A 22648-nucleotide genomic window follows, 5' to 3' on the forward strand; every position below is an offset into this window, starting at 1 on the left:
CCACCTCGACTTCGACTGTAGTAAATTATCGGTCCTTGCCCCCTCCACTAACAGATGAGCCGCCTGCGGCCGCCGTTGATGTTGTACGCGAAGCTGCATCTGTCGAGCCGTTCTTTGAGTTCTTGGTCGCAGGGACAGTGTCGTCTTCGTCGTCCTTTGCGTTGACTTCGAGGAAGTGGTAGAGGACGATAAGTATCATGGCGCAGGAGCCGAGGAAGACTGCAAGGCGGTGGAGATCGTTATCGGTAATCATTGTGCGAGACTTGCGACGAGCAGTGAGGTCAAGGTTTATTGATGGTATCCGGCTCGGTGTCAGAGTCGGGGAAGATGCTTGTTGCTGGATGCCACGTTGAAGAGTTAGTTTTGAGTGGGATGACAACGAGGGAGCGATGGGTGGTACAATTGAGCTCCTTGCCTAGTTTATGAGGGCAGTATTTCCTTTTAATTGAAATGGTCTCGCAATTGAAGACAAGGAGTTGCTCAGCTAGTGGACTGGTTAGCTGTCGTCAGCGCGAGTCGCAGCGCTCTGAGACGTGTCCCAATCGGGCAAGCTGGATCATGTGCACAATCGAGACTGCTTTGTCAGCGAGATTATGTGCACAAATTAGACTTTCAACGGCGGGGAGCTCATCCAGTCTTTCTCCAGATCCAGAGACACCCTCCATCGCGTCAATCCCTCTGCAACCCTCATCCAGCTCGTCGAATAGCCATAGAGCCTCGTCGTCTGGAGGTCACACCGACGTTGCTCCCTGGACCCATTCAGGACCGTTGTCGTGTCCCTCGCAATCTTGTCTAACCTCGAGGTTAGTCGCATCCAAAGAGGGTCGCTCAGAGGGTGCTGCAGCGGCCCGGTTCCAGACTAGACTGGTGACAGTCTCCTGAGCAATTCTGATCTACTCGCCAGGCGCCTCTTCTTATTTTTGTCTCAGACTTGCCATTCTTTTCCCCTGAGACACCTCCACTTGAACCGCGGATACTGTCACTCAATTGCGACCGTTGAACCCGTTTTACTTTAGCTAGTGTATCCCCGCAATTTTTTTTTTTTGCCTCGACTCCGCCTGCCAAAAGTTTCATAGTAGTACCTAGGACTGGGTACTTTTCAGGCGCATTCTCCTGCACGAGATAGGGGAAATTACCCTTCAGCTGTTTCTTCCTGCATGCATCGCGGGTTTGCTCTCCACTGCAACTGCTATCTCTAGGAGCTTTCGCACCGAGGACTGTACCAGTTTCAGAGACCAGGATGACCGAGCAATTCATGCCATCAAAGGCTTTTGGCCAACAACCACGGAGCGCTGGCCCCTCTCTTCTGGCCTGCCTTCTCTGTCGCCACAAGCATCTGAAGTGCGATGGGATGACTCCCGTCTGTAGCCGCTGCGCTACTGCCGGTGCGGAATGCCAATATACCCCTTCTCGACGAGGGTACAAGGGCCCGTCCAAGAAGCGGCGCGCCAACCCATCACCTGAGGAAGAGGTGACGGACATCACACCTGCATTTGATCCGAATACGGTCGGTCTATATAACGTCCCCAATGTCCCTGTCGACTGGAACTTTCAGAGTTCCTTCACGTATATGCCTACGACGGCAACTCTCCCCGCCTCTACGCCCTCGGAAAGTTCCATTTTCGTGGAACAACCGGCCGCCACTGCACAGCAACTTCTCGTAAAGAATGCACCCCTAACTCCAGAGTCATCGACGTCTATTGCGAGCGATGGTTATCTGGTTGATATTTACTATCAGTTTTTCCATCCTTCGCATCCTATCTTACCACAGATTCGTTTCCTCTATCAGGGCCGTGGTGTGCCAGCATTTTTAGAGCAGGTCATTAAATTCATCGGTGCTCATTTCACCCCCGCCGCATCTAGTGAGACCTATCGGCCGACGGTCATGTCAAACGTCATGGAGCAAGAAGGGACTATAGAAAAGGTACAAGCGCTTGTGCTACTGGCAATTGTCCTTCATTCGAGAAATGAGCGCCCACAAGCTGGAGAGTGTCTTGCGACTGCTGTTGATCTGAGCTTTGAACTCGGCATGCACACGAGGGACTTTGCGATTTTGATGGGCGAAGGCGACCCAGTCAGAGAAGAGTGCCTAAGGCGCACCTGGTGGGAATTATTTATTATCGAGGGGATGCTTACTGCACTCGGTGTCCAACCCGAGTTTCGCCTGAGCAAGGTACCTCTGGAGGTACCGCTTCCCTGTGAGGATCGCATATACCAGGAAGGGCTGGTCCCTCCACCGCCTCCGACGATAGCACAGTTCGACGACCGCGTCTTTGCCGACGAGGAGCGAGACTTTTCATCCTACACCTACCGCATAGAAGCGGCGCGAGTGCTCGGAAAAGTCGTATCCATCCAAGACATGGTGGAAGGCCAACAGGAACAGGTCGAATCTATCGACGCCCGAATCACGAGCTTTTTCCACCACCTCCCCGAATCGAAAGCAGAGCTCCTCCGGCCAGATGGCACGGTCGACGAGTTGATGTTCCAAGCAAGAATGGTCATTAACGGCACCTCCATCTACCTGCACTTCCCGCGGTCCGACCTCCTCTCATCCCCCACCGTAGCTGCCGAAGTCATCTGCGGCCACCACGGCCCGTGCTCAATTCCAGCCTTCTCGCACCACTCCCACGCCATGAAGGCCGTGAAGGCCGCAAGCGAAATCTCCTCCCTCGCATCCACCCCCATGCCCGTCGTGAAGCACACTCCCTTCTTCATCTGCTCTCTCGTTATGTCCTCCATCGTCCAACTCGCCGCCTGCTCCGTGAAAGCCGGCCAGATGCCGGATCCCAGCCGCGACAAGCTCTCGCTGACGATAGGCGTGTTCAAGACATTGTCGAATACCTGGGCGATCTCGCAGTCAATCATGCGGCAGATCAAGGCTGTCGCGAGAGATGTTATGGATATGGGTCTGCGGCCGACGATGGATCAGATTGATCTGAATGCTGTCCTTGACAATAACGGCCGGTTCTGGCTTCCTGATGTGCTTCCGAGGTAATGAATGGTTGATTGGTACTTGGTGCGATTTGTTTGGTTATGACTATGGTTATGTAGATTATGGTAGAATCTATCCTACTCTTGGGTAGTTAGTCCCTGTATGAAGCGCTTTCATGGGTATATTTTTTTTTTCACTCTTATCGAATGAGGTTCAGTTGGAAGATCGACCGCTTATATTCACGAAAGGGTAACCCCCAGTAACGGCAGCACGGTTGCCGGCGCTGCACCGCAAAGTTCCTCGATGTAGACATCAAAGGCTATCAATAAGGGCCGTTGATTGATAATATGTGGTGCGGTTAATATTTTCTGTTTCTAAACAGAGCAATAACCCGAGCAAGTGCTAAGGATCTTTCACTAGGTAACTCGATATATACACCAGCACGATCAGAACAAACAAGGCAACTTTATGAAGCCGAGGTCGGTGTAATGTCAGTCTTGGGGAGCGGGCCTGCTTACCATGGGCAATATTCCCTTCCTGACAGCACAGGAGTGCTAAGCAAGACAGAGAATCCGAGAAGAGAAGGACTGGCACACCCAAACTCGCTCTGAGGTTGATTTGTTCATACCTATTTTTGACGGAAATATTCCGAGCCTCCAATCCAAGGCTCCGCTTACAGCCATGTGTTTCTCAATTTATGCGAGAGATGCTCCCGCGGAGGGTAAGCCTCACCCAAGCCAAAGAGTCCTGATGATCTCTGATGGACGGTACTTTTATGTAGCGTATCCTTGCTCGCAATTTGACTCGACTGGATGGTGCGTACCATCGAATCGCCTCAATCCCGGCAACAAAAGAGAATGACCATCATCTCACAGCAAACCAGTGCCCCCCTCCCTCTCCCCCTGCGCCTTCCCATCTGCACAGGACAGATAACGGCAACACACACCTCATCGCCCAGAGCTGCCCATTCCTACTGCCAGTAGGTGAGCCACACAATCCATCCATGAGCTCCGCGCGTGACATCGACTTCGCCTGGCCAGAACTCAAACCCCAGACAGTCAACACGGTCCTCAGCGCCGTGGCCTTAAAAAACATCAATCGGTATCCGAGGGCGAGTTCGGCTTTACGAGCTGTATCTCTACCTGCATGACTAGGACCTGATCTGCAACGACTACGCGCACGACGGGAATCCGCTGTTCACCCCAGAGCAGCGACGCGACGAGAAGAGGCCGAGCAAAATGTAGCTTCACTGTAAATAGGAGTGTAGACCTCACGGCCTACTGTCGCCACGCTTGTCGCACACACGTTGCCTACGAGACCGCAGAATGGAGGATTCGAGCCTGCTACGCCACTCGCAAACAGTTTTATAAAGGCTCGGTGGATGAGGATGGGAGCAAGTCGGTGGATGCAGCACGCGAAGGACGATTGCTTCGTGAGCAAGCAACGTTGGCAAGTCCATTGTTGTGGGGCGTTGAGTGGGCACTCTCTACTGTCTAGAGTCCCCGTTACTGGAGGGATCTCGGTTCGAGGAGTGAAACGTGACAGGCCAGGTATATGGGGAGGCACACTGGCATGAGTCTCCTTTCTATCCTGCAATGGCAGACTCTAAGGAACAGACTGCCTGTACTCCGATCAAGGAGACAATGGACGACAGCAAGGACGATGCCTTCTCCGACGGAGCCCCGTCTCCTCATTCGTCAACATGTCTCGCGGGAAGTGCATCCGAAAGTTCTCTCGTTTCTACGGCACTGGACTGATCGTATCCCTGGGTGAAATGTAGGTTTCCGGCTTCTAGCCCGACAACTAGGTATCAAACCCTTGCGGCTAACATGCACCACAAACCAGGTACGTCGGCTACTCAGGCGCATTGATCGGCAACATCGTCGCAAACGAGGGCTTCATCAATCACTTTGCAACAGTCACGGACCCAGATACTGGGGAGCCAGCCCTAAAATCTTCCTATCTCTCACTATGGACGGCAATTAACTTCGTCTCGCAAATCATCATGCAACTGGTCTCCCAATCACGGCCGACCGGCTAGATATGCCAGCCTCCTGACTTCCATGTATCTATCTAGGTCTCGAGGACTCTCTGTACTGTTGAGGAAGGAGCGAATTTTGGTCAATATAAGATTATTGCTGTTCCTTTAAAAGCTCTTCACGGTACCGAGTCATGTGATACGGACCTACCTAGGCCCTCTATGCTGACTAACGAGTCTCAAACACCTTCATCCTTTGCAAATCATTTGTGCGTAGCTTTTCTGATCAAAGGAGCATCGTTGATTCCCTACGAAGAGTTTGCCCTAAGGCCGTGGGAGATAAACCGCCTCGGAATCTCGATCGACGGTACAACCACGGCAGCCCAAGGCAAGGTGCGGCCTTGACAGCATATATTTCTCACCACAATGCCTCGAAATGCATGTATGGAATGTCGGTGAGTAACATCCTCGTGTATGATACTAAGGCTAAAGTGTCTGAAAACAGGACGCGCAAGGTGAGATGCTCCATGGACGAGACTGGAACCTGTAAACGATGTCAGGCTCGCAATCTGGCATGCTCATACGTCCATCGTGTGACTGGGTTTGATCATGGGACGCCCGCCACGCCGACTCACCAGGACCCTGCGCCACCAGTTCCTGATACAGGGGTCCTTTCGGCCCTCCAATTATCCAGCAGTAACTCTGGCCTTGATATTGGAACAGGCACTGCGTCTGAAATTCTCCGAGAGGGAGAGCTGACTCAAACATTGCTATTACTTTATTTTCAAAACTTTCATGATATTCATTCTATGTTTGACCAAACCATCTTTTTGCGTCGATTCGCTCTTGGCGATATTCCCAAAGTCCTCCTATTTGCCATTATGGCCTTGGGGATTCGGTATGCAAGCCAAATATTCTTTGCTTCTAGGGTTATCTGATTAAGATTGGTGCAGATATTCCCATGCACCTTTCCAGAACCCCCATCTGCGTCCTCACTGGGGCGAATCACTTTACCAAGAAGCTCGACAGCTTCTGAAAGAGGATTTCGACCATCCATCTCTTACCACAATCCAGGTTTATGTGCTGCTTGCTACCTATAATCTAACATTTGGTGGTGCTCGAAAAGCCTGGATGTTTCTAAGTAGGGCCCGATTCCATAGCCCCTTGGTACCAGCAAACAAATAACATGCTGTAGGTTTCGCCCGCAGTTTTGTGGCAATCCTCAGACTCGACAAGCCTGCTAGCGACTTGGACCCAGTCCAGGCGGAGCTCTGTCGCCGTCTGATCGCAACTATCATTCTAATGGAGAATACCTTTCCACCATATCTGGACTTGGCGCGGTCCCTGCCTCCTATCAGCCCTCTACCGCAGCTGTACAGCGAGGACGAATTTGACATTGTCAAAAGCTCCGCCCTTACGACTCCCAACCACAGATCATTGCATTTGCCGTGTGTCCCGCAAAATCTCCTCCTTCTTTCAGAAATCTACTACAAAACATGCCAACTGGTTAAGGTTTCAGGCAATCAGCAATTTGCTCCCTTGCAGCAGCAATTATCCGACTGGAATACAAACCTCCACCCGTCCCTCGCGCTTACGCAAGCGAATCTCGAAACTCACCAGCAAAAGTTTACTCTCCGCTCATTCATGTATATGCATCTGCTATATGAGTACATCTGGCAACTGATCTTGTTCGACTCTCTGGACTGGACAGAATCGACGTTATCTGGGACTTCCGATACGGGCAATGGTGCTACTTTATTGATATACAAGCACGCTTCGGCGACCGCCAGCATCGTACAGCAAGTCTGGTTTCTCGCGCACCTCGACCTCCACAATGCATGCTTCGGGCAGATGGTCAAGACCGCTCAGGTTATTCTGACGCACTGGCTCCTCACGGCCACGGATCCGCGGGTCATAACCGGTATTCAAAGTCAGCTGCTCGCTCTCCGCGATTGCCTGACACGTGTTAAGGCTCATTGCCGGCTCTTCAACTAGGTGGTAGGTTTCTTATTATAGCTTATATCATGCTATCTTGGCTTCTGCACATTTCCCAGCTAAGGGCTCACTGCTCTTTCTCCATCTTCTTATTAGTTCGACCAAGCCGAATGGTTCCTCCGCGTCGTCAACCAGGCCGATTTCAAGTTCTATCAAGATTCGCAAAGATGGAAATCCATGTTAAAGTTTCAGGTCATGTCACTGGGTACCAGCTATGAGCGGCTGGATTATGAAACTGCGGGTGAGAGTTCAACGTGTCCTGTCTTTTCTGCGCGAGCTTTGTTGTATCAGTTGCTGATCCGATAGTGTCGAAGGTCGTTCTAGCGGACTCGAAAGCTTAGCTGATGCAGAATCTCTCGAACAGCATAGGAAGAATCAGATTCCAACTATATTGACGCCGAGCTATATTGCACAGAAACGTCTTGGGACGCGTGAGTCTTAGCTGCGGCGCTCAACCACTGCCTAGGGAACGATGGGCCTATATCCACACATATCTCTCGCCATAGGTTTATACACATATATCTTATAGAGTAGACAGGGTAACGTTCAATCTGCATGCGTGCTAGAACCTTCTGCAAGTCCCAACAAGGGTCCTGCTAGCATGACTGTATCTCGAAATGATCGAAACCTTACCGCCGGTCAAAGACCTCAGCAATAGCCTCCAAACTCGGCCCCTTGGTCTCAACAAAATAGAAATAAACGCAAACAGTCTCAACACACAACCAACCCACGTAAACAAGGTAATAATTCCACCCAATGGCCTCTAATCCAACAGGATTAACCAAAGCATTCACGAAATTCGCCGCCTTGCCGCAGAACATGAGGACCGAGAAGCCCTTGGCGCGGATCGGGTACGGGAGGACCTCGACCGGATAAGAATACAGAAGCGCGTTGAAGGCAAAGTTATAAAACGTATAGAAGAGAAAGAGCATGGCAATCACAGTGTTTCCTGCGGCCTGGTTGCTGTGTTCGTTGAAGAGGCCTGCGCAGAGAGTCTGGGCGGCAAAAATGGTGAGCATCCCCGCGGTGGAGATGAGGAACTGCGTGCGGCGGCGGATTTTGGCGGTTGCAAATGCGGATCCGATGGCGCAGAACCAGTTCCAGATCATGAGAGACCCGTTGATGATGCTTTGGTTCTTGCGGCTGGCAATTCCGACGGTTTCGAGGACGCGGACTAGGTAATACCTATTTGGACATGTCAGTCAACTTACAAAATGCAAATATATTGCAGTGAGCGAGGGAGGAACTTACGAGACCAGCCCATTGCCAGACCATTGGGAGAAGAAACCGAGCATTATCATGAGAAGTAAACGGCGCCGGTTTCCTGGCGTGGCAATAAGTGCTTTCCAGGGTGTTCGATTGGCCATGTCGGCCTCGATCACGCGCTTCATCTCTGCATACTCCAATTCGACCATCGGATCGCCCTCTCGGCCATTGGCGTGATAGTGAACGAGGATTTTCTTTGCATCTGCTGCGCGTCCATTTGCGATGAGCCAACGAGGTGACTCGGGAAGAAAGAATACTCCGACAAGGGTGATGGAAGCCGGAACCACCTGAAGGAGTGATGGGATGCGCCACGCCCACTCATTGAGCATGTCGTACGTTCCAAAAGTGCACCATGCAGCAGCTATAGCGCCAAAGTACCAAGATGTTTGATACAGAGACGTGACTACTTGACGATCTCTGGGATGGGCAAGCTCTCCTATCAGGATAGGAGCGTATGTATTGGAAAAAACCAGGCCGAACCCAAGGAGGAAGCGGGAAATGAGGAACATTGAGACTAACAGACAGCTTAGATTAGTAGAGACACTAGACTAGACACATAGTCAACCAGAGAGTAGACTCACTATGCACCGAGGCACCCTGAAGGGCGCCACCGACAGCCATGACGGCCGAGCCAAACCAGATACCCCAACGTCGTCCGAATCTATCACCCAGGGGACTAATGAATGGAGTGGCACAGACGGCACCAACGGACAGGATAGAAGTCATCAAGCCCAGTATGGAGCCCGATGGATTGCCAAAGTCTGCGGCCAACAGGTCAGTATGCGGTTTCCGTCGTGCGCTCGAGACATTCAATCAATCCAAGTATCCACAGCCTGCAGGCCGTTCATCATCGACGAATCGAAGCCTAAGGTAACAGAAGGGACCAAGCAGCCTGGAATCATGAGCAAGTATACAATCAGAAGATTGTGGTTCTTGTAGAACGGAGGAGCTTCTTGGGCGAGCTGTTGGAGACGGGCATCGAGGTCGGGAATCTCGAGGTCTTCCTTAGCCACGGCATGCTCGACCATGTCGGAGGATATATTTGCCTCCTTCTTCGGCTCGCGAATGGAGTCAGTCATCATGTCGCAGGCAAAGAATTAAGGCTGATGTAGGAGTGAACCCAACGAGAAAAGCTGGACTATTGAAGCAGAAAAGCTGTTCCCTTCACCAAAGGTTCGGACGAGAGGGTCAATTTATAGACTCCATGAGCCTAGAGCCGGGTGAGTGCACAGCCGGCATTTGAACTGCGACTTTCAGACAAATTATGTCCATGGAGTTTGTCCATTGCACGACTCCAGAGATTGTGATGCGGAGAGTGAAATTTGCGGGGAAGAAGGCCTTTCCATCTCCATTCTCCAACACACAAAAAGAGATGGCCTACTGCGAAAAAGCAACCAATCAAAGCAGCGCAAAGCCGAAGCCGGGCCGAAATTCTCGGAGCGGGGCCCAGTCAACCACTCACCAACCTCCTACTCCGAACGCCCTGATCTTCAACCATCAGCCACTGATTCTCATTCTTCGCCAGTCCCCACAGTACATGGGAGAGACTCATTCTGAGGTCTCTGAAATGATTGCGATGATGCTATCTTAGTGCGGCATTTTTGAGCGGGTCAGTGAACAGCCCGTTACATGAACTATAACACTGGCTCGATCCGCCCCCGTTGAGGCCGTGTTATCCCTCACCAGGAACTGCGCTGTGGAAATTCCTCCCTATCTCTCACAATGTCTGGTAAACTCGACGTTCTCCTCGGAAAGCTAACACTCGAAGAAAAAGTCTCTCTTCTCGCTGCAGTCGATTGGTGGCGTACACCTGTCATTTATCGTGATGATGTTTTCGTTCCACATATCAAGGTCAGCTGCACTCTTCTCCCTTCCCTTGGGAAGAAATATACTAACCGTACTTTGGCGGTAGACTACAGACGGTCCAAATGGAGCCCGAGGAGAGAGTTATGTGAGTGGAATCAAGGCAGCTTGCTTTCCCTGCGGAACAAGTCTAGGAGCCTCGTTTGACCGCGACCTCCTCTACCGTTCGGGACAAGAGATCGCGAAGGAAGCAAAGACCAAGGCTGCAAATGTGCTTCTGGCTCCGACACTGAATGTGATACGCTCTCCCCGAGGTTGGTCCCCCTTTCTCCGGGTGATTGGGATCTCTCATAACGGCTATTAGGAGGGCGGAACTATGAGACATACTCTGAGGATCCCGTAGTCCTCGGGGCTTTGTCGGCAGCGTTTATCAATGGTGAGCCCGCTTTTCTCCGAATACATTTCAGAGATGTACTAACATGGTGCGCCTATAGGTTGTCAGTCAGAAGGCATCGCTGCCACGCCAAAGCACTTTGTTGCCAACGACACCGAGAACAACCGCAAGATCCTCTCCGCAGAGCTCGACGAGCAGACCCTCCGAGAGATATATATGCTTCCATTCCAACTACTTATGAAGTGGTCGAAACCATGGTGCCTTATGACCAGGTGAGAAAATTCGCAGCCACTGGTCAAAGCAAGGAGCTGACTGGGAAACTAGCTACAATCGAGTAAACGGGATCTACGTGTCAGACGACGCCGGACTGGTGAATGGAGTTGTGCGCCAGGATTGGGGTTTCGCCGGACTAGTGGTCTCGGACTGGATGGGCGTCTACTCTACTGCCGAAAGTATCAATGCAGGTGTGGACGTCGACCTGCCAGGACCGACCAAGTGGAGAGGCGACAAGCTACTGCAGGCTATCACGGATGGTACTGTTTCTGAAGAGACAGTCAATAGCTCCGCACGGCGAGTGTTAGAACTCGCGCAGCGTCTAGGGCGCTTTGAGAACCCAGAAGAAGCACCAGAAGTGGCCCTCCAGGACCCGGATCGTGACCAGTTCATCCGAGTTGCCGGTGCACAGGGAATGGTGTTGCTAAAGAATGAGAATGATATCCTTCCGCTCCCAGAGAAAGCCCCTGTTGCTCTCATTGGACATCACGCATTCAATGCCGCTCTAGGAGGTGGTGGAAGTGCCCGGGTTGACTCCCTCCGCGCCGTCAGTCCCATTCAAGGGCTGAGGGAAGCTGGGTTTGATGTAATCGAAGCCCCTGGGGTCCCTGTGTTTGGTGCTCTACCTCATGCAGATACCGCAATACTCTATGCATCAGATACACAGACGCAGTCACCGGAGCCAGTCAACCTAGAATGGTTCAACGGCCATATCATAGGGCAGAACTTGGTCCACAAAGAGACAAAGGCGCTACCCGAATACATGATAAAAGAGAAATGGCCATCCTACCTCGATTCCGAGTACTGCACCAGAATGGAATTCGCTGTCCGCCCAACAACAAGCGGCGAACACATCCTTTCCGTCATCTCCACGGGTCCTGCAATCTGCTACGTCAACGGCGAAAACGTTTTCACAAGGTCTCAAGAAACCGACCTCAAGCCAGAATCATTCTACTTTTTCAAATCTCAACTTGAGCAACGCTTCAAATACTCCATGCAAGCCAACCAGTTTTATACACTTACACTTGAATCTTGGAACACCGACCCAGCCTTGCTCAACTCTCACACTCTTTCCGGTGGCCGCTTATTTCAGGGTTCGACCCTCCGCTTCCACGAAGCCATCGACCTCCCCAAGCGCATAGAGGCCGCGTGCACCGCTGCTTCAAGGGCCCAATACGCCATTGTTTGCATCGGCACGACGCCAGAAATTGAATCCGAGGGCTTTGACCGGACCTCATTCTCCCTTGCCCGCCCACAGTACGACCAGATCCTTGCAGTAGCACGCGCCAACCCAAACACGATTGTCGTCAACTTCAGCGGCGGTCCCGTAGACCTTACTCCTTTTATTGACCGGGTACCGGGTCTAGTGCAGGCCTGGTTTCCTGGCCAGGAAGCCGGGCACTCCCTCGCTCTGGTCCTTTCAGGGAAAATGAACCCCAGCGGCCGGCTGCCATTCTCGTGGCCCCGTCGGGACGAAGATAACCCGTCATATGGCAATTTCCCCTGTGATGAGAACAATATCGTCAGGTATGCCGAGGGTCTAGACGTAGGGTATCGATACTACGATCGCGAGAATACCCCCATTCCTCTGTTCCCGTTCGGATTTGGACTCTCGTATGATATGCACGTCGAGGTCTCCAGCATCCATATCTCGTCCACGCAGCCAGCATCACTCTCAGACCCCACTGACACAATCGAAATCACCTGCGCAATCCGCAATCTCGGAACTCGCCCAGGCGCAACCGTGCTGCAGTACTACATAAGTTTCCCAGAGGACCTTCGCAACTGCTCCGCCGGTCGGAAACGACCACTCAAGGAACTTAAAGACTTTGTGAAGGTACGGGTTGATCCTGGTGATGTGCAGATTGTATCTGTGAAATTGGATAAGTATGCTGTGAGCTACTACAACATCGATGGGGGATGCTGGCAGGCAGATGAAGGCTCGTATACAGTTTCCATGGCGGGCTCGGTGGAGGAAATCTATGGGGCTGTGCAGGTTGAGGTTACTCGGGGGTTTACCTGGAATGGGCTATAAAATTTGTATCTAACGGATTGTAGGGAAGTGGGTAGGTAGGGTAACTCATTACTCGTCAATCAATATATAGATGTTGCGATGACTGTTGCAATTGCGATGATGATTGCTGTGACTGTGAACCCTGTTGCAGAGGGCATTGGGATTGATGTGGGAATTGTGAGGACTGTTGTGATGAAGATAATGACGACGATGACTTGGGTGTAAGATACGACTTGATTCTGATGAGGAGCGTAGTGTATTTGTTAGCTTAGACAAGTATGCTGTGAGCTATTACAACGTCGAGGCGGGATGCTGGCAGGCGGATGAGGGCTCGTATACGGTTTCCGTGGCGTCTTCTGTGGAGCAGAGCGAGGTTCCTAGTTCACCAGTGGCCTGGGGCGGAAAGCAGGAAACTGTTTGGTCGTCAGTCAAGGCATATATATATATATATATATAGGTCACGCTAGAATTCCTGTATGACCATAAAAACTGATTGGCAATTTGCCATGCCTGATAATAATCAATGATGAAGTAAAGGAACTCAAGAATCCGTTTAAGTATCCTGAGATTCTGGGAGAAGTAAACCTGGTTCTTCAATAACCACCACAAGGTAGCAATGGTTGATTCGATGCATTATCGCAGATCAACGCCCCAGCGATAATAAACCTCGAGGAGGAGGCTGACAAGCTAGCATATAACTATCAGCTGCATGGATGACTTCGTGAACTCGAGGTGGGTCTGCATTCTTCCTTCACCTTGGAATCAACGCTACGGAAGGCTGTCTAATTAACTGCCCTACGGTATACATACGTACCCCAGCTTGGACTTTTATGAGAACCTTTATAATGGAACAAATTTCTTTGTATATACTACTAGTAGCATGATAAAAGTACAAGGTCATTCTGAGTATAAATACGTGTAGCAGTACAATAATACAAGATAACGTCCGTCCTTTTTGACCTTTTATCTCATAACTACCCAATCGAAGTCGTGATTATGTTGGTTCTCCCTGCTAATATTCCCAACTCGGCCTCATTCCTTCCCATCTACCGTTCCAGTTCTCGGGTTGCTGCTAAGAGCTCGATGGCGAGGGACCCACGATGGCAGTTGAGGTGTACTCGGCTGACGAGTAGTACTCACTGGAAGTGACATACGCAGTGGATGAAGGGTACTCGCTTGACGACGATGGATAAGGGGTGGACGACGGATACGGGGTAGACGAGGGGTATTCACTCGACGACGACGATGGATACGGGGTCGAGGTCGAATACACACTCGACGCCGAGCTCGACGGCGTCGACGAATAATACGTACTGGACAGAGGCGTATACGTCGAAGGCCCATCACTGACATACGTTGGGGTCTCGCTCGAATACGGCTGGTCGCTGCAATACGGATACCGCGGGCAGTGCGGATATCTCGGCTGATGCCAGTCGCCCGGGGCAGGGTACCCGCCGCCCACGTAGTAGTAGTATGCGTACCAGCAGCCGGTCGCGTACTCGCGGTAGCATTGGCAGTGGTCCTGCGCGCAGATATAGTAGGGGTACCCCTGGTAGTGGCAGAAGCAGCCGCAGAGGCCGGCGCTGTAGTCGTCGCAGCCTGGGGAGGGCTGGCGGGTAAAGAGGTTGAGGGGGTTGTCTGTTGGTGTGAGGTGGAGTGGTTAGTATGGATTGGCCTGGTTAAGGGGGGAATATGAGGTAAAGGAGGTTCGTACACTCGCCAATGTGGAAGCGGGACTTGGGGTTGGATTTGTCGTTGGCATGGTCATGGTCGTAGTCGTCGCTCTTGCCCTTGTCCTTGTCCTTGGGAGGAAGGGAGCCGCCGAGGGCGACGAGGGTTGCAAGAGCCCCTAGGAGGAGAATCGGCCTCATTTTGGCATATACCGGTTGTCGATCTAAAGTATCTTGGGTCTCTGGATACCTTGTTTCTCTAGCCCTCGCAAGTCATGCGGTTTAGGGGTCCTCTGGACTTTATAGTACTGCCTTGGGGCTCTGGGATCCCAATTCTACGAGCAGTTTCACGTGTTATTGGGGGCTATATGAGCGTCACCACCAGTGCACCATGGCCCGGCGGCTCTTGACTGTGTAATCGTGTCGTATATTGGGGGTTAAGATCCCCGGTGCATGGTATGTCCTATGGGCTTAAAGCATACTGGATCTTCGTGGTGTGAAGCAGAGTCAATTTCTATGATGCTTCGTCAAAGCGAGGACTGGCTGGGTCTCTCAGTATCAACCAATCCCTGGCCATGGAAATATTAACTGGGGTCGGGAAGCTTTCGCCGAATCGAAGAATGTTTAGTAGCAGAAAGTAAGTCTCATCCTGATGCCGAGCCGTCGCAACCAATCTGCTGCTGGTCAGATATCCCTCTCGTCGCCTCTCGCCGGGGAGGCTACCAATACACGCCACTTGGCCTGTATTGAACAGGAGGTATTGCTAAAATCCAGCTAAAACCAGGAGGAAAATGAACACCCAACAGGTCCGTAGTGATGCTTTTGGCACACTTAGGGTTTGGATCGGATCTCGCCACGAGCAGAACCACGGATGCGCACCTTCGGGCGTGGGCCGAACCAAATACCCGCGAACGCTTAAAAAAGGGACTCTAAACATGCTGATTAGGGTTTGGGCCATGAGTCCCTGCTGTGTACGAGCAAGCCCGCCCGACATGCCATCACGCGTCGACAGTTATAGTAAGTAGAAGCGAGATCGGAGGAGGGTTATTACGGCGTTGTGCTCGTACGCCCTGTCCTCTTCCGCTGCTGTATGCCGGGTTGCGCACGGGCACATTTTCGTGTTGGCAGTGGGAGTGGCCGACTACGCATGACATTGAAGGGACGTAGTCGTCGTCGCCGGGTCGCAGGGCCCCTGGTTTTGATGTGCCATGGCGCCCGAGGTCAGTGCTGTTGCCCGGGCATACTTTGAAATGTTTGTAAAAGCATTCAAACTGCCCCCATCACTACCAGAAGGTAGATTTGATTATCTTGTCTTTTCAGAGTGCATAGACTGCGTCGGCCTGCTATTCCGCAGGAGTTCAGCCACTTCGGTATGTCCACTGCTCGTTGCCAACTGCTCGGCGGTGGAACCACCATTCTCGGCGATGTGCATGTCAGCCCTATGCTCTAGCAGAAGCCGAACAGCATCAAGATCTCCAGACTCGGCAGCCAGATGGAGCGCCGTCATTCCATCTTCGTTTGTCGCGTCAATGTCGATGGCGGTGCTGTCGAGCAGTATCTCCAGCCCATCCATGTTCGCCCCGCTAAGGGCACAGTGCAAAGCCGTATCTCCCAGTGCTAACCGGGCATGGACAATCAACGTGCCCCTAAACTTTTCAAGGAGAGGAATCAGGATCTCCGAATAGCCGAGCCCTGCAGCAAGGTGGAGGATTGACCACCCGTGTAACCTGCGCTGATCAGCTTCAGGGTGGTCTTAGAAGAATGTAATCACCTCGCCACCGGCTAGACTAATAATGTTGTATCCAAGATTAGGATCAAGATCACTCCGACTCTCAAGAATCAATATCGTGACGTCAGGTTCTTTACGCGCAATGGCAAGGAATATAGCGGACTCGCCGGGCTCGTTCAGCGCGTTTATATCTAGGTCTGGGCGCTCAAGCAGCAGGCGAACCGTGGGAATCTGGCCGCTCTCTATAGCAGTATACAAAAGCGGCTGGTGCTAGACTGCGGGAACATTAGCATCAACCCCAGGATGGTGGAGGAGGACTCTGAGTGTATCGTGAAAAGTTGAACTGCACGGCCCACCCAAGCGCCGTGACTCCGCTTCCATCTTTTGCATTGGCGTCTATGCCCTCGCGGTCTTGGAGCAGAGCGCGAACAATATCACAATGATTGTACTTGGCGGCGGTGATAAAAGGAGTGAAGCCGTCTGCATCTTTTTAGTCCACGTCAACAGAAGGCTGGGCGATGAGCATGTGTGCAATATCAAGGTGGCGTCGTGCCAGGGCCCAATGGAGGGCTGTCCAAGACTGGCTCTCTGTGTTGAGATCAACCCCTCTTCCAGAGTTGACGATTTCCATGGCCACATCGGTGTGTCCCCAGTACACTGCTCGGGTGAGCGCGGTCCACCCATTAAACATTCGTGCGTTGACATCAATCACGCCACTCTGGAGAAGCACTCGCACTAGCTCAGCATATCCCTCACTAGCTGCAAGAAGCAGCGGCGTTATTCCTTCATGATTGCTGGCATTGACATCAAGGTGCTCGACGTCGAGCAGGTACCGTACAATTCCAACGTTGTTTCGATAGACAGCCGTACAGAGCGGCGTTGTTCCCTGCAGGTCCAATTGCGGAGCGCGGAATGGCGAGTATCTTCATCGCTATGATGGGCTGCAGTCTCGGTCTATAAAAGAGAAGAAGAACCTATCAGTAGTGATTTCCAGCAATTTGGTCTGTTCGGGGTCGTGTCGTACGCCTGGTGTTACCTCACTCACCTCGCTGGCCATCTCCGTTAGTCTCTCCTTCGCGTGAAGATGATCGGATAGCTATTTCAATGGATTCCTGCGTGTCTTGTTTGACCGCATTTGCGATTTTTCTCCTTTCTAGTCTTTGACGACACTGGGCAACAAGATCAAAGAAGCTTTGGGGTCAAGATGCAGAGCGAGGATGCAGTGGTAGAGGGGTCCCAGTCCCGACACGTGCGGGTTTCGGTCGTTCAGCTGAAGCCACACCCTGGAAGGTTCTTTCCTGGTGCTGCAAGGCAGCCACTTGCCTGTTGCCAGTTGGCCAGGGTCCCTCTCAGTCTGCCGTCAACACTCACTTCTGCTCCAAAGCCCATCCTTTCTCCGTAGTGTGCCCCTCTCTCTCTCCGCGCTCTCGCGTGCTGCGTTCTTCTTCTTCTTTCTTTGGTTCTCTTTTACTTGTATATAAACAATGTCTTGTATGATTTGCTCAAGCCAAGAAGTCTAGAAACGCCAATGGGTTTTTCTTGCCCAGATGTTTTTGGCTTTTTTTCTGAATATAGATATAAGCGAGTGTCTAAGTTCTAATATAGACAAAAGTTGAGTAAGATTAAAACAATAGAACTTATTAATACTGCGCTTATATAATACGCATCATCAAGAGTAACCTTCATAAAAGTAATTAATATCAGAAATATGAACTGGTTACTATAAACAAGTTCCTGGATATTCAATGGAGGCATGTATAGATTTCTACCAGACGAATACGGCCGAAAGCATTTAGGGCTAAACTAGAACAGCTCTCACAACAAATTAGGGCCTTGAAAACTGTGACCCATTAGAACCTAAAACCACAGATAAAAGTCAGAAAACCTCTAAATCCCCTTTCTAGAGAAATTCGGACCTTTACCATATCATTATTCATCAGAAAGTCTAAATCCCCATTTCTAGATTTAGCCTGTCACGTACTTGGTCATCAAGATGCTTCAGACTATGCATTCAAACGTGGGAGTTTGAGTATGAGTATGGAGAAAAATCAAAATGACACAGCACAAAAAACCTCGAAAGTCTCTCTTACTCATGGGCCAGTATATCCCAGTCCCGATACGCAGCATCCCCTCTGCCCAACTCGTCCACCCCGTTCTCACAGCGGCGATGCGGATACCAGTCAGATTGTATGCAAGATCGAGGTCCGGCCCTCGCTCTTCATTATGAGTATCAAGACGAAAGACAGAGTCGAATCAGTTCATTTCTTGAGCTCAGTTCAATTTAGTTTGATTCAGTTTAGTGTAGTTTAATTCAATTCAGTTCAACCAGTCTATAAGGAGAGACAACCGCATAAATGCTAAATAGGCAAGACAAGGCGAAGTGGTATCATAATGATAGAACAGACCCGACAGAAGGAATGCATGTCCGGACGCCTCTAGAAACAAATTCAAGGGGAGGGAATTGTCGTATGAAGACAAGAAAAAAGAAAAGAAAGAAAAACACGAAGGAAAAAAAAAGGAAGGGGACTGGGCGCAGTGTAGTGTGGTGTAGTGTATTGCAGTGTAGTATAGTGCGATGCAATCATCTTCTAGGCATCCCCATTCGTGCTCGGCGCCGCTCCGCCGGAAAACTCACGCATCTCCCTGAGGGCCTCGGCGCGCTTAGCCCCGACGTCCTCGGGACGGACGACGTTTCGCAAAGCTTCACTCGCCTGGATGAGGCCGTCGATGCTGATGGCGTGGTTTGTCATTTGGTGGTTGATGTACGTGTATAGCTCTGCGGGCGTTGAGCAGGTGGTCAGGAGCTGGTGCTCGTTTAGTTTGAGTAGGGCGAGGGCAACTTGGAAGAGGAAGGTGCTTCCGGCGCCGGTCCCTGATGTTGTGTCGGTGGTTCCCGCCGCCGCTGCTGCTGAGGAGGATGCGGTGTTGTTCGCAGAGGACTTGGCATCTCGAGTTGCGGCTGGTGACGATGTGGCCGGGTTGGTTGGCTTGGTTACGGCGCTTGCAACGTCGAGGCAGAGGACTACGTCCCAGACGCGGTAGAGGGCTTCTGCGGAGAGACAGTCGGTGAAGACGGAGAGGAACCATTGGAAGGTCAGGGCTTCGAGTTCGACGCCGAGAGATTCGAGATGGTCCGAGAGCTTGGGCAGAATTTGGGAGATGTATTGGCGCAAGACGACCTGGTCGGCTCGAGACGCGAGAAGGCCATGGTCGTAGTAGTGCTTCGGAAGGATAACTTCGATCATGGAGGTGAGGAGCCAAAACGTATCCTCCGCGGTTGGTGTGATGAGCAGAAGCGAGGCGGCGATGAGGTTCATGCCTTGACAATATCCGACCTCTGGGTTGCGGCGCGAGTAAGCGAGGAGGACTTCCTTGAGCTTGGAGACACCCGGCCCTTTGCGGAAGAAGACATTGTCTGTTAGGGTTCGGTTGATATCCATGTCGATTTGCGCGATGACTGATGTATCTGGATCGTCGCCGCCGACTCCCTTTACCAGGTCATCATAGTACCCGGGCACACGCATTGAAGAGGCGCCGCTGCACTCAGACCAGATCTTGGACCGCAATGTGACGGGGATCCCACCGAGAACAAGCACTCGAAACTCCCTCCACTTGGCACGACCAACTTTCCCTTTATTGCCGAGACCAGATATGCCCACCATTTCGCCATCAGCCAGCGAGACCTCAGGCATATCGACAGCTTGCAGAGGTCGGTCTGACGCTGCTGCGGCGGCAGCCGCTGCTTCTCCTTCTTTCCGGCGCTCTGCCCGTACTTTACGCAGGAACTCGTTCCATCGGACGCTTCGCTCCCTTTGCAGCAGATCGTGAAGCTCCGTCAGCTGTTCAAGAAGCAGTTTCACAGGCTCGTGTTCTCCAGACGCAGGAACGGCCACCTCATCCGTAGATGACCCCGCGAATTCCGGGCGGTCTGCAACGACTGTCGACGTTGATGCGGAAGGCTGTGGGCTTTGGTTAACAGAAAGTGAGCCACGCTTGTCCACGGCTACCCCGTTGTTACGTAGCGTGTCCTCACCGGTCGTCAGCGATACAATGGGTCCAGCCGATGGCGTGTGTGACAGTAACTCTGTTGGTGCAGTCGGAGATGTCAGATAGTCCTGCCATCGCTGACTCGCAGTGCTAGACGTTTCAGGGTCGATCGGCGAATTCGAGCCAGGTGAGCGGTGGGATTCGGCTGCCGAAGGTTGCCGGCCATGCTGATCCAGCTCGTCACGATCATCAGAGGTATCACTCCGGAATGTATTCAAGGTCTCTGCAATGCTAAGCCGATCCCCCGGATTCTTCAGTGCGCTAGCTTCTCGTTGCCTTCTCTTTCGGCGCTGGTCATAGATGAACCCAAACCGGTCAGTCAAGAGATCGCCACCTAGATAGTTATTGTAGATGGGTGAGAGTGTCGGTGGTCGCGACTCCATGGGAAGAATAGCATCCATCTCAACGGGTCCAAGGTTGGTTGGATTCTTCGCTGCGGCTTCTGCAGCTGCACCCTGCGAGACACTCGACGCCGGCTGCCTTCGACCGATCTGGCCGGACCGCGGTGCAGTCCCGGAGCCATTTGGTCTCCCCTGCGAGCCGGGAATGCTGGTACTGCTATTGATGCGCCTCAAGGCCGCCACGGCAGACATACTACCTTTGGCATTGGCAGGCAATGCGGACGGGGGACCTCTGTTTCTCTCTCTATTGTTTGACGACGCTCTTCCACGATTTCTGTCCGACGGACTCTCATCCCGACTTGACTGCTGATTTCCAGCAAACAACTTGACCGTCCAGGACGAGACCGACTTTGAGGATTTTCGCGAATGCGTGCTAGCATCGTCACCGCCATCCGCCGGATTGAACAGCTGATCGTCCAACGGCTTGCGTCGAGCAGTGGCACTACCTGACACTACATGTTGACGACCGCCCTCCTCTTCGTCCTCGCCTAGATCAGACATGATGCTGCTCGCTCGACTCGTCTTGTGGCTTCCCGCAGCACTTCCAAATATAAAATCCTGCCAACTCCGCATCGAGCCCTGCCGTTTTCGATTCTGAGTTCCTGAGTCCACGCTCGACGTTCCCGACTTGGCATCGCTTTCCAACCGCGTCCGGCGAACTGTAGAGTGCATCGCACCGCTCAGAACATCCTCCTCGCCCTCACCCTCCTGCTCGGAATCATGCCCGATCCCGTCAATCATCGCCTGCTGCATCAGACCACCAACCCCACCGGAACCCTTGACAGTCTGCTCCGTGTCCTTCTTCCATTCTCGCTCCTCCCTCTGCGAATTCTCGAGCGCATAAAGCCTCCGCTCAATATCCTTATTCGACACCGACGCCTCACGAAGCATCCTCTTCAGCTCCCGCTCCCTCGCATCAGCACGCTGCCGCAGCGCCGAGATCTCTGCATCGCGCTGCGCCAGATCGCGCGCGAACTGCCGAACTAACTTCACTGCCCCATTACTTGCAACCAACCGCTCAATATGCGCATCATCAGCAAGATGTAACGCCCCGGGAAAATCTCGGATTGGAACCGAGTCCTCAAAGAGCGCCGCACGGCCGGAACCTTGCGATGACGATGACTCGCTCGTCAGCTTCGCCAGGGTCGCCCGCCGGTCTCGCCGGTTGTTACCGTCCGTCGCCATATCGCCCGTATCGCCTCCGTTCAACAGCGCGCTCGTAAGAGCCCGGTTCAGCGCTGGCTGGCCTAGAAACCCGTGCGGTGCCTGGTCTGGCGAGAGCGAGGGGAAGGAGGTCAGGTCGGTCGGGGTCGTGCTGGAGGCCGAGTGGCGTTTCTGAGACTTCGTCCGGATAGCCTTAGCCCGTTGACTGTGTCGGGAAGAGGTTGATGCCTGTGAGGAGGAGCGGCGCTGCAGCTGCGGGTACCGTAGATCGTATTCCGCCATGGTTCGAGGGGTGGCGCAGGCGAGGGCAGATGGGGGAAGGGATGGTCGCGGGCTTCATGAATGCTTTGGCGGATGTTCCTTTTAAGCAGGTAGGATGATCGTGCCCGGTTTATTAATAAGGATGGGCGGTGGATGACCAGGGTCCTTTCTAAGCTTTTCGCGGGGTCGAAGATCGCGAGCCAGGGTAGGACAAAAACGCAGGCAAAGGCGATAAGCTGGATGCAGGCGAGCGTAAGCGACACGAGACAGCAGGGCAAGGCAGAAAGAAGATCACAGAGAAAAGCGACAGACTTATGAGCAGTAGCAGAAAAGAAAGGAAGAAAAAAAAAACCCTTGGGGTCTGGCCCTGGAATTGTTTTTGCGTTGAAGCCAGAAAAGAGAATCATGACGTGTGGCTGCAGCAGAGAGAGCCCCATGTGACTTGACCGCCTTTCCACTGTCTGCTGCGGACCCTGGTCGCGCGCCCTCTTCTTCTTTGACACTTCATCTCTTCGCTGCGTTTTGCTTTTTCGGAGAACAAAGCAAGGAGGGCAACTGGTCTGGAATCTTGATGTTGCCAGTGCGCGTCTTTCCAGGCATTTTTGAGCTGCGATACGGATGACGTGGGATGAACAACAGCAAGAAGTATACAAAGCAGATTCTCAACAGCCAAACAAGAATCCCCATTGAGAACCTCCTTCGGAATCGATCCATGGAAAAC

At 52.3% G+C, this 22648-nt stretch overlaps 8 protein-coding genes across 8 annotated transcripts; 3 read left to right on the top strand and 5 right to left on the bottom strand.

Annotated features, from left to right (window-relative positions):
- Positions 1 to 25: 25 nt before the first annotated feature.
- Positions 26 to 665, bottom strand: BJX68DRAFT_264773 (dolichyl-diphosphooligosaccharide--protein glycosyltransferase subunit 4; the record flags this gene model as incomplete). Its single annotated transcript, XM_071045054.1, has 2 exons — positions 26 to 337; positions 567 to 665. The coding sequence occupies 2 exons, from the start codon at positions 663 to 665 to the stop codon at positions 26 to 28; spliced, it is 411 nt and encodes a 136-aa protein (XP_070901188.1).
- BJX68DRAFT_232687 (Zn(II)2Cys6 transcription factor) lies at positions 537 to 3114 on the top strand. Its single transcript, XM_071039524.1, has 2 exons — positions 537 to 803; positions 905 to 3114. The coding sequence occupies exon 2, from the start codon at positions 1241 to 1243 to the stop codon at positions 2993 to 2995; it is 1755 nt and encodes a 584-aa protein (XP_070901189.1). The 5' UTR covers positions 537 to 803; positions 905 to 1240; the 3' UTR covers positions 2996 to 3114.
- A 2065-nt stretch (positions 3115 to 5179) lies between these two features.
- BJX68DRAFT_232689 (Zn(II)2Cys6 transcription factor) lies at positions 5180 to 7419 on the top strand. Its single transcript, XM_071039525.1, has 5 exons — positions 5180 to 5361; positions 5416 to 5808; positions 5864 to 6051; positions 6106 to 7146; positions 7220 to 7419. Exons 1-4 carry the CDS (start codon positions 5351 to 5353, stop codon positions 6903 to 6905), a joined length of 1392 nt encoding a protein of 463 aa, XP_070901190.1. The 5' UTR covers positions 5180 to 5350; the 3' UTR covers positions 6906 to 7146; positions 7220 to 7419.
- A 115-nt stretch (positions 7420 to 7534) lies between these two features.
- Positions 7535 to 9199, bottom strand: BJX68DRAFT_254039 (general substrate transporter; the record flags this gene model as incomplete). The annotated part of the gene is made up of 4 exons (XM_071042830.1): positions 7535 to 8090; positions 8157 to 8685; positions 8753 to 8970; positions 9027 to 9199. 4 exons carry the CDS (start codon positions 9197 to 9199, stop codon positions 7535 to 7537), a joined length of 1476 nt encoding a protein of 491 aa, XP_070901191.1.
- A 474-nt stretch (positions 9200 to 9673) lies between these two features.
- On the top strand, positions 9674 to 12731 carry BJX68DRAFT_232693 (beta-glucosidase). Its single transcript, XM_071039526.1, has 5 exons — positions 9674 to 10022; positions 10084 to 10288; positions 10339 to 10410; positions 10469 to 10640; positions 10693 to 12731. Exons 1-5 carry the CDS (start codon positions 9894 to 9896, stop codon positions 12674 to 12676), a joined length of 2562 nt encoding a protein of 853 aa, XP_070901192.1. The 5' UTR covers positions 9674 to 9893; the 3' UTR covers positions 12677 to 12731.
- Positions 12732 to 13727: 996 nt separating this feature from the next.
- Positions 13728 to 14526, bottom strand: BJX68DRAFT_264779 (uncharacterized protein; the record flags this gene model as incomplete). The annotated part of the gene is made up of 2 exons (XM_071045055.1): positions 13728 to 14293; positions 14370 to 14526. The coding sequence occupies 2 exons, from the start codon at positions 14524 to 14526 to the stop codon at positions 13728 to 13730; spliced, it is 723 nt and encodes a 240-aa protein (XP_070901193.1).
- Positions 14527 to 15628: 1102 nt separating this feature from the next.
- BJX68DRAFT_264780 (ankyrin repeat domain-containing protein) lies at positions 15629 to 17111 on the bottom strand (the record flags this gene model as incomplete). Its single annotated transcript, XM_071045056.1, has 4 exons — positions 15629 to 16057; positions 16097 to 16324; positions 16554 to 16940; positions 17100 to 17111. 4 exons carry the CDS (start codon positions 17109 to 17111, stop codon positions 15629 to 15631), a joined length of 1056 nt encoding a protein of 351 aa, XP_070901194.1.
- Positions 17112 to 18349: 1238 nt separating this feature from the next.
- On the bottom strand, positions 18350 to 22355 carry BJX68DRAFT_274586 (uncharacterized protein). The gene has a single exon (XM_071047686.1). The coding sequence runs from the start codon at positions 21946 to 21948 to the stop codon at positions 18643 to 18645; it is 3306 nt and encodes a 1101-aa protein (XP_070901195.1). The 5' UTR covers positions 21949 to 22355; the 3' UTR covers positions 18350 to 18642.
- Between the last annotated feature and the right edge of the window lie 293 nt (positions 22356 to 22648).

Source organism: Aspergillus pseudodeflectus (assembly GCF_044049435.1).
Source record: "Aspergillus pseudodeflectus strain CBS 756.74 chromosome Unknown BJX68scaffold_12, whole genome shotgun sequence".
Taxonomy (NCBI): Eukaryota; Fungi; Ascomycota; class Eurotiomycetes; order Eurotiales; family Aspergillaceae; genus Aspergillus; species Aspergillus pseudodeflectus.

Excerpts from the sequence above, each read along its gene's own strand:
- BJX68DRAFT_232687 (XM_071039524.1), top strand. The coding sequence starts at position 1,241 with ATGACCGAGCAATTCATGCCATCAAAGGCTTTTGGCCAACAACCACGG.
- BJX68DRAFT_232689 (XM_071039525.1), top strand. Across the intron at positions 5,809-5,863 it reads ATTATGGCCTTGGGGATTCG|ATATTCCCATGCACCTTTCC; the intron begins GTATGCAAGCCA and ends AGATTGGTGCAG. Across the intron at positions 6,052-6,105 it reads AAAAGCCTGGATGTTTCTAA|GTTTCGCCCGCAGTTTTGTG; the intron begins GTAGGGCCCGAT and ends AACATGCTGTAG.
- BJX68DRAFT_232693 (XM_071039526.1), top strand. The coding sequence starts at position 9,894 with ATGTCTGGTAAACTCGACGTTCTCCTCGGAAAGCTAACACTCGAAGAA. Across the intron at positions 10,023-10,083 it reads TTTTCGTTCCACATATCAAG|ACTACAGACGGTCCAAATGG; the intron begins GTCAGCTGCACT and ends CTTTGGCGGTAG. Across the intron at positions 10,289-10,338 it reads TGTGATACGCTCTCCCCGAG|GAGGGCGGAACTATGAGACA; the intron begins GTTGGTCCCCCT and ends AACGGCTATTAG.
- BJX68DRAFT_274586 (XM_071047686.1), bottom strand. The coding sequence starts at position 21,948 with ATGGCGGAATACGATCTACGGTACCCGCAGCTGCAGCGCCGCTCCTCC.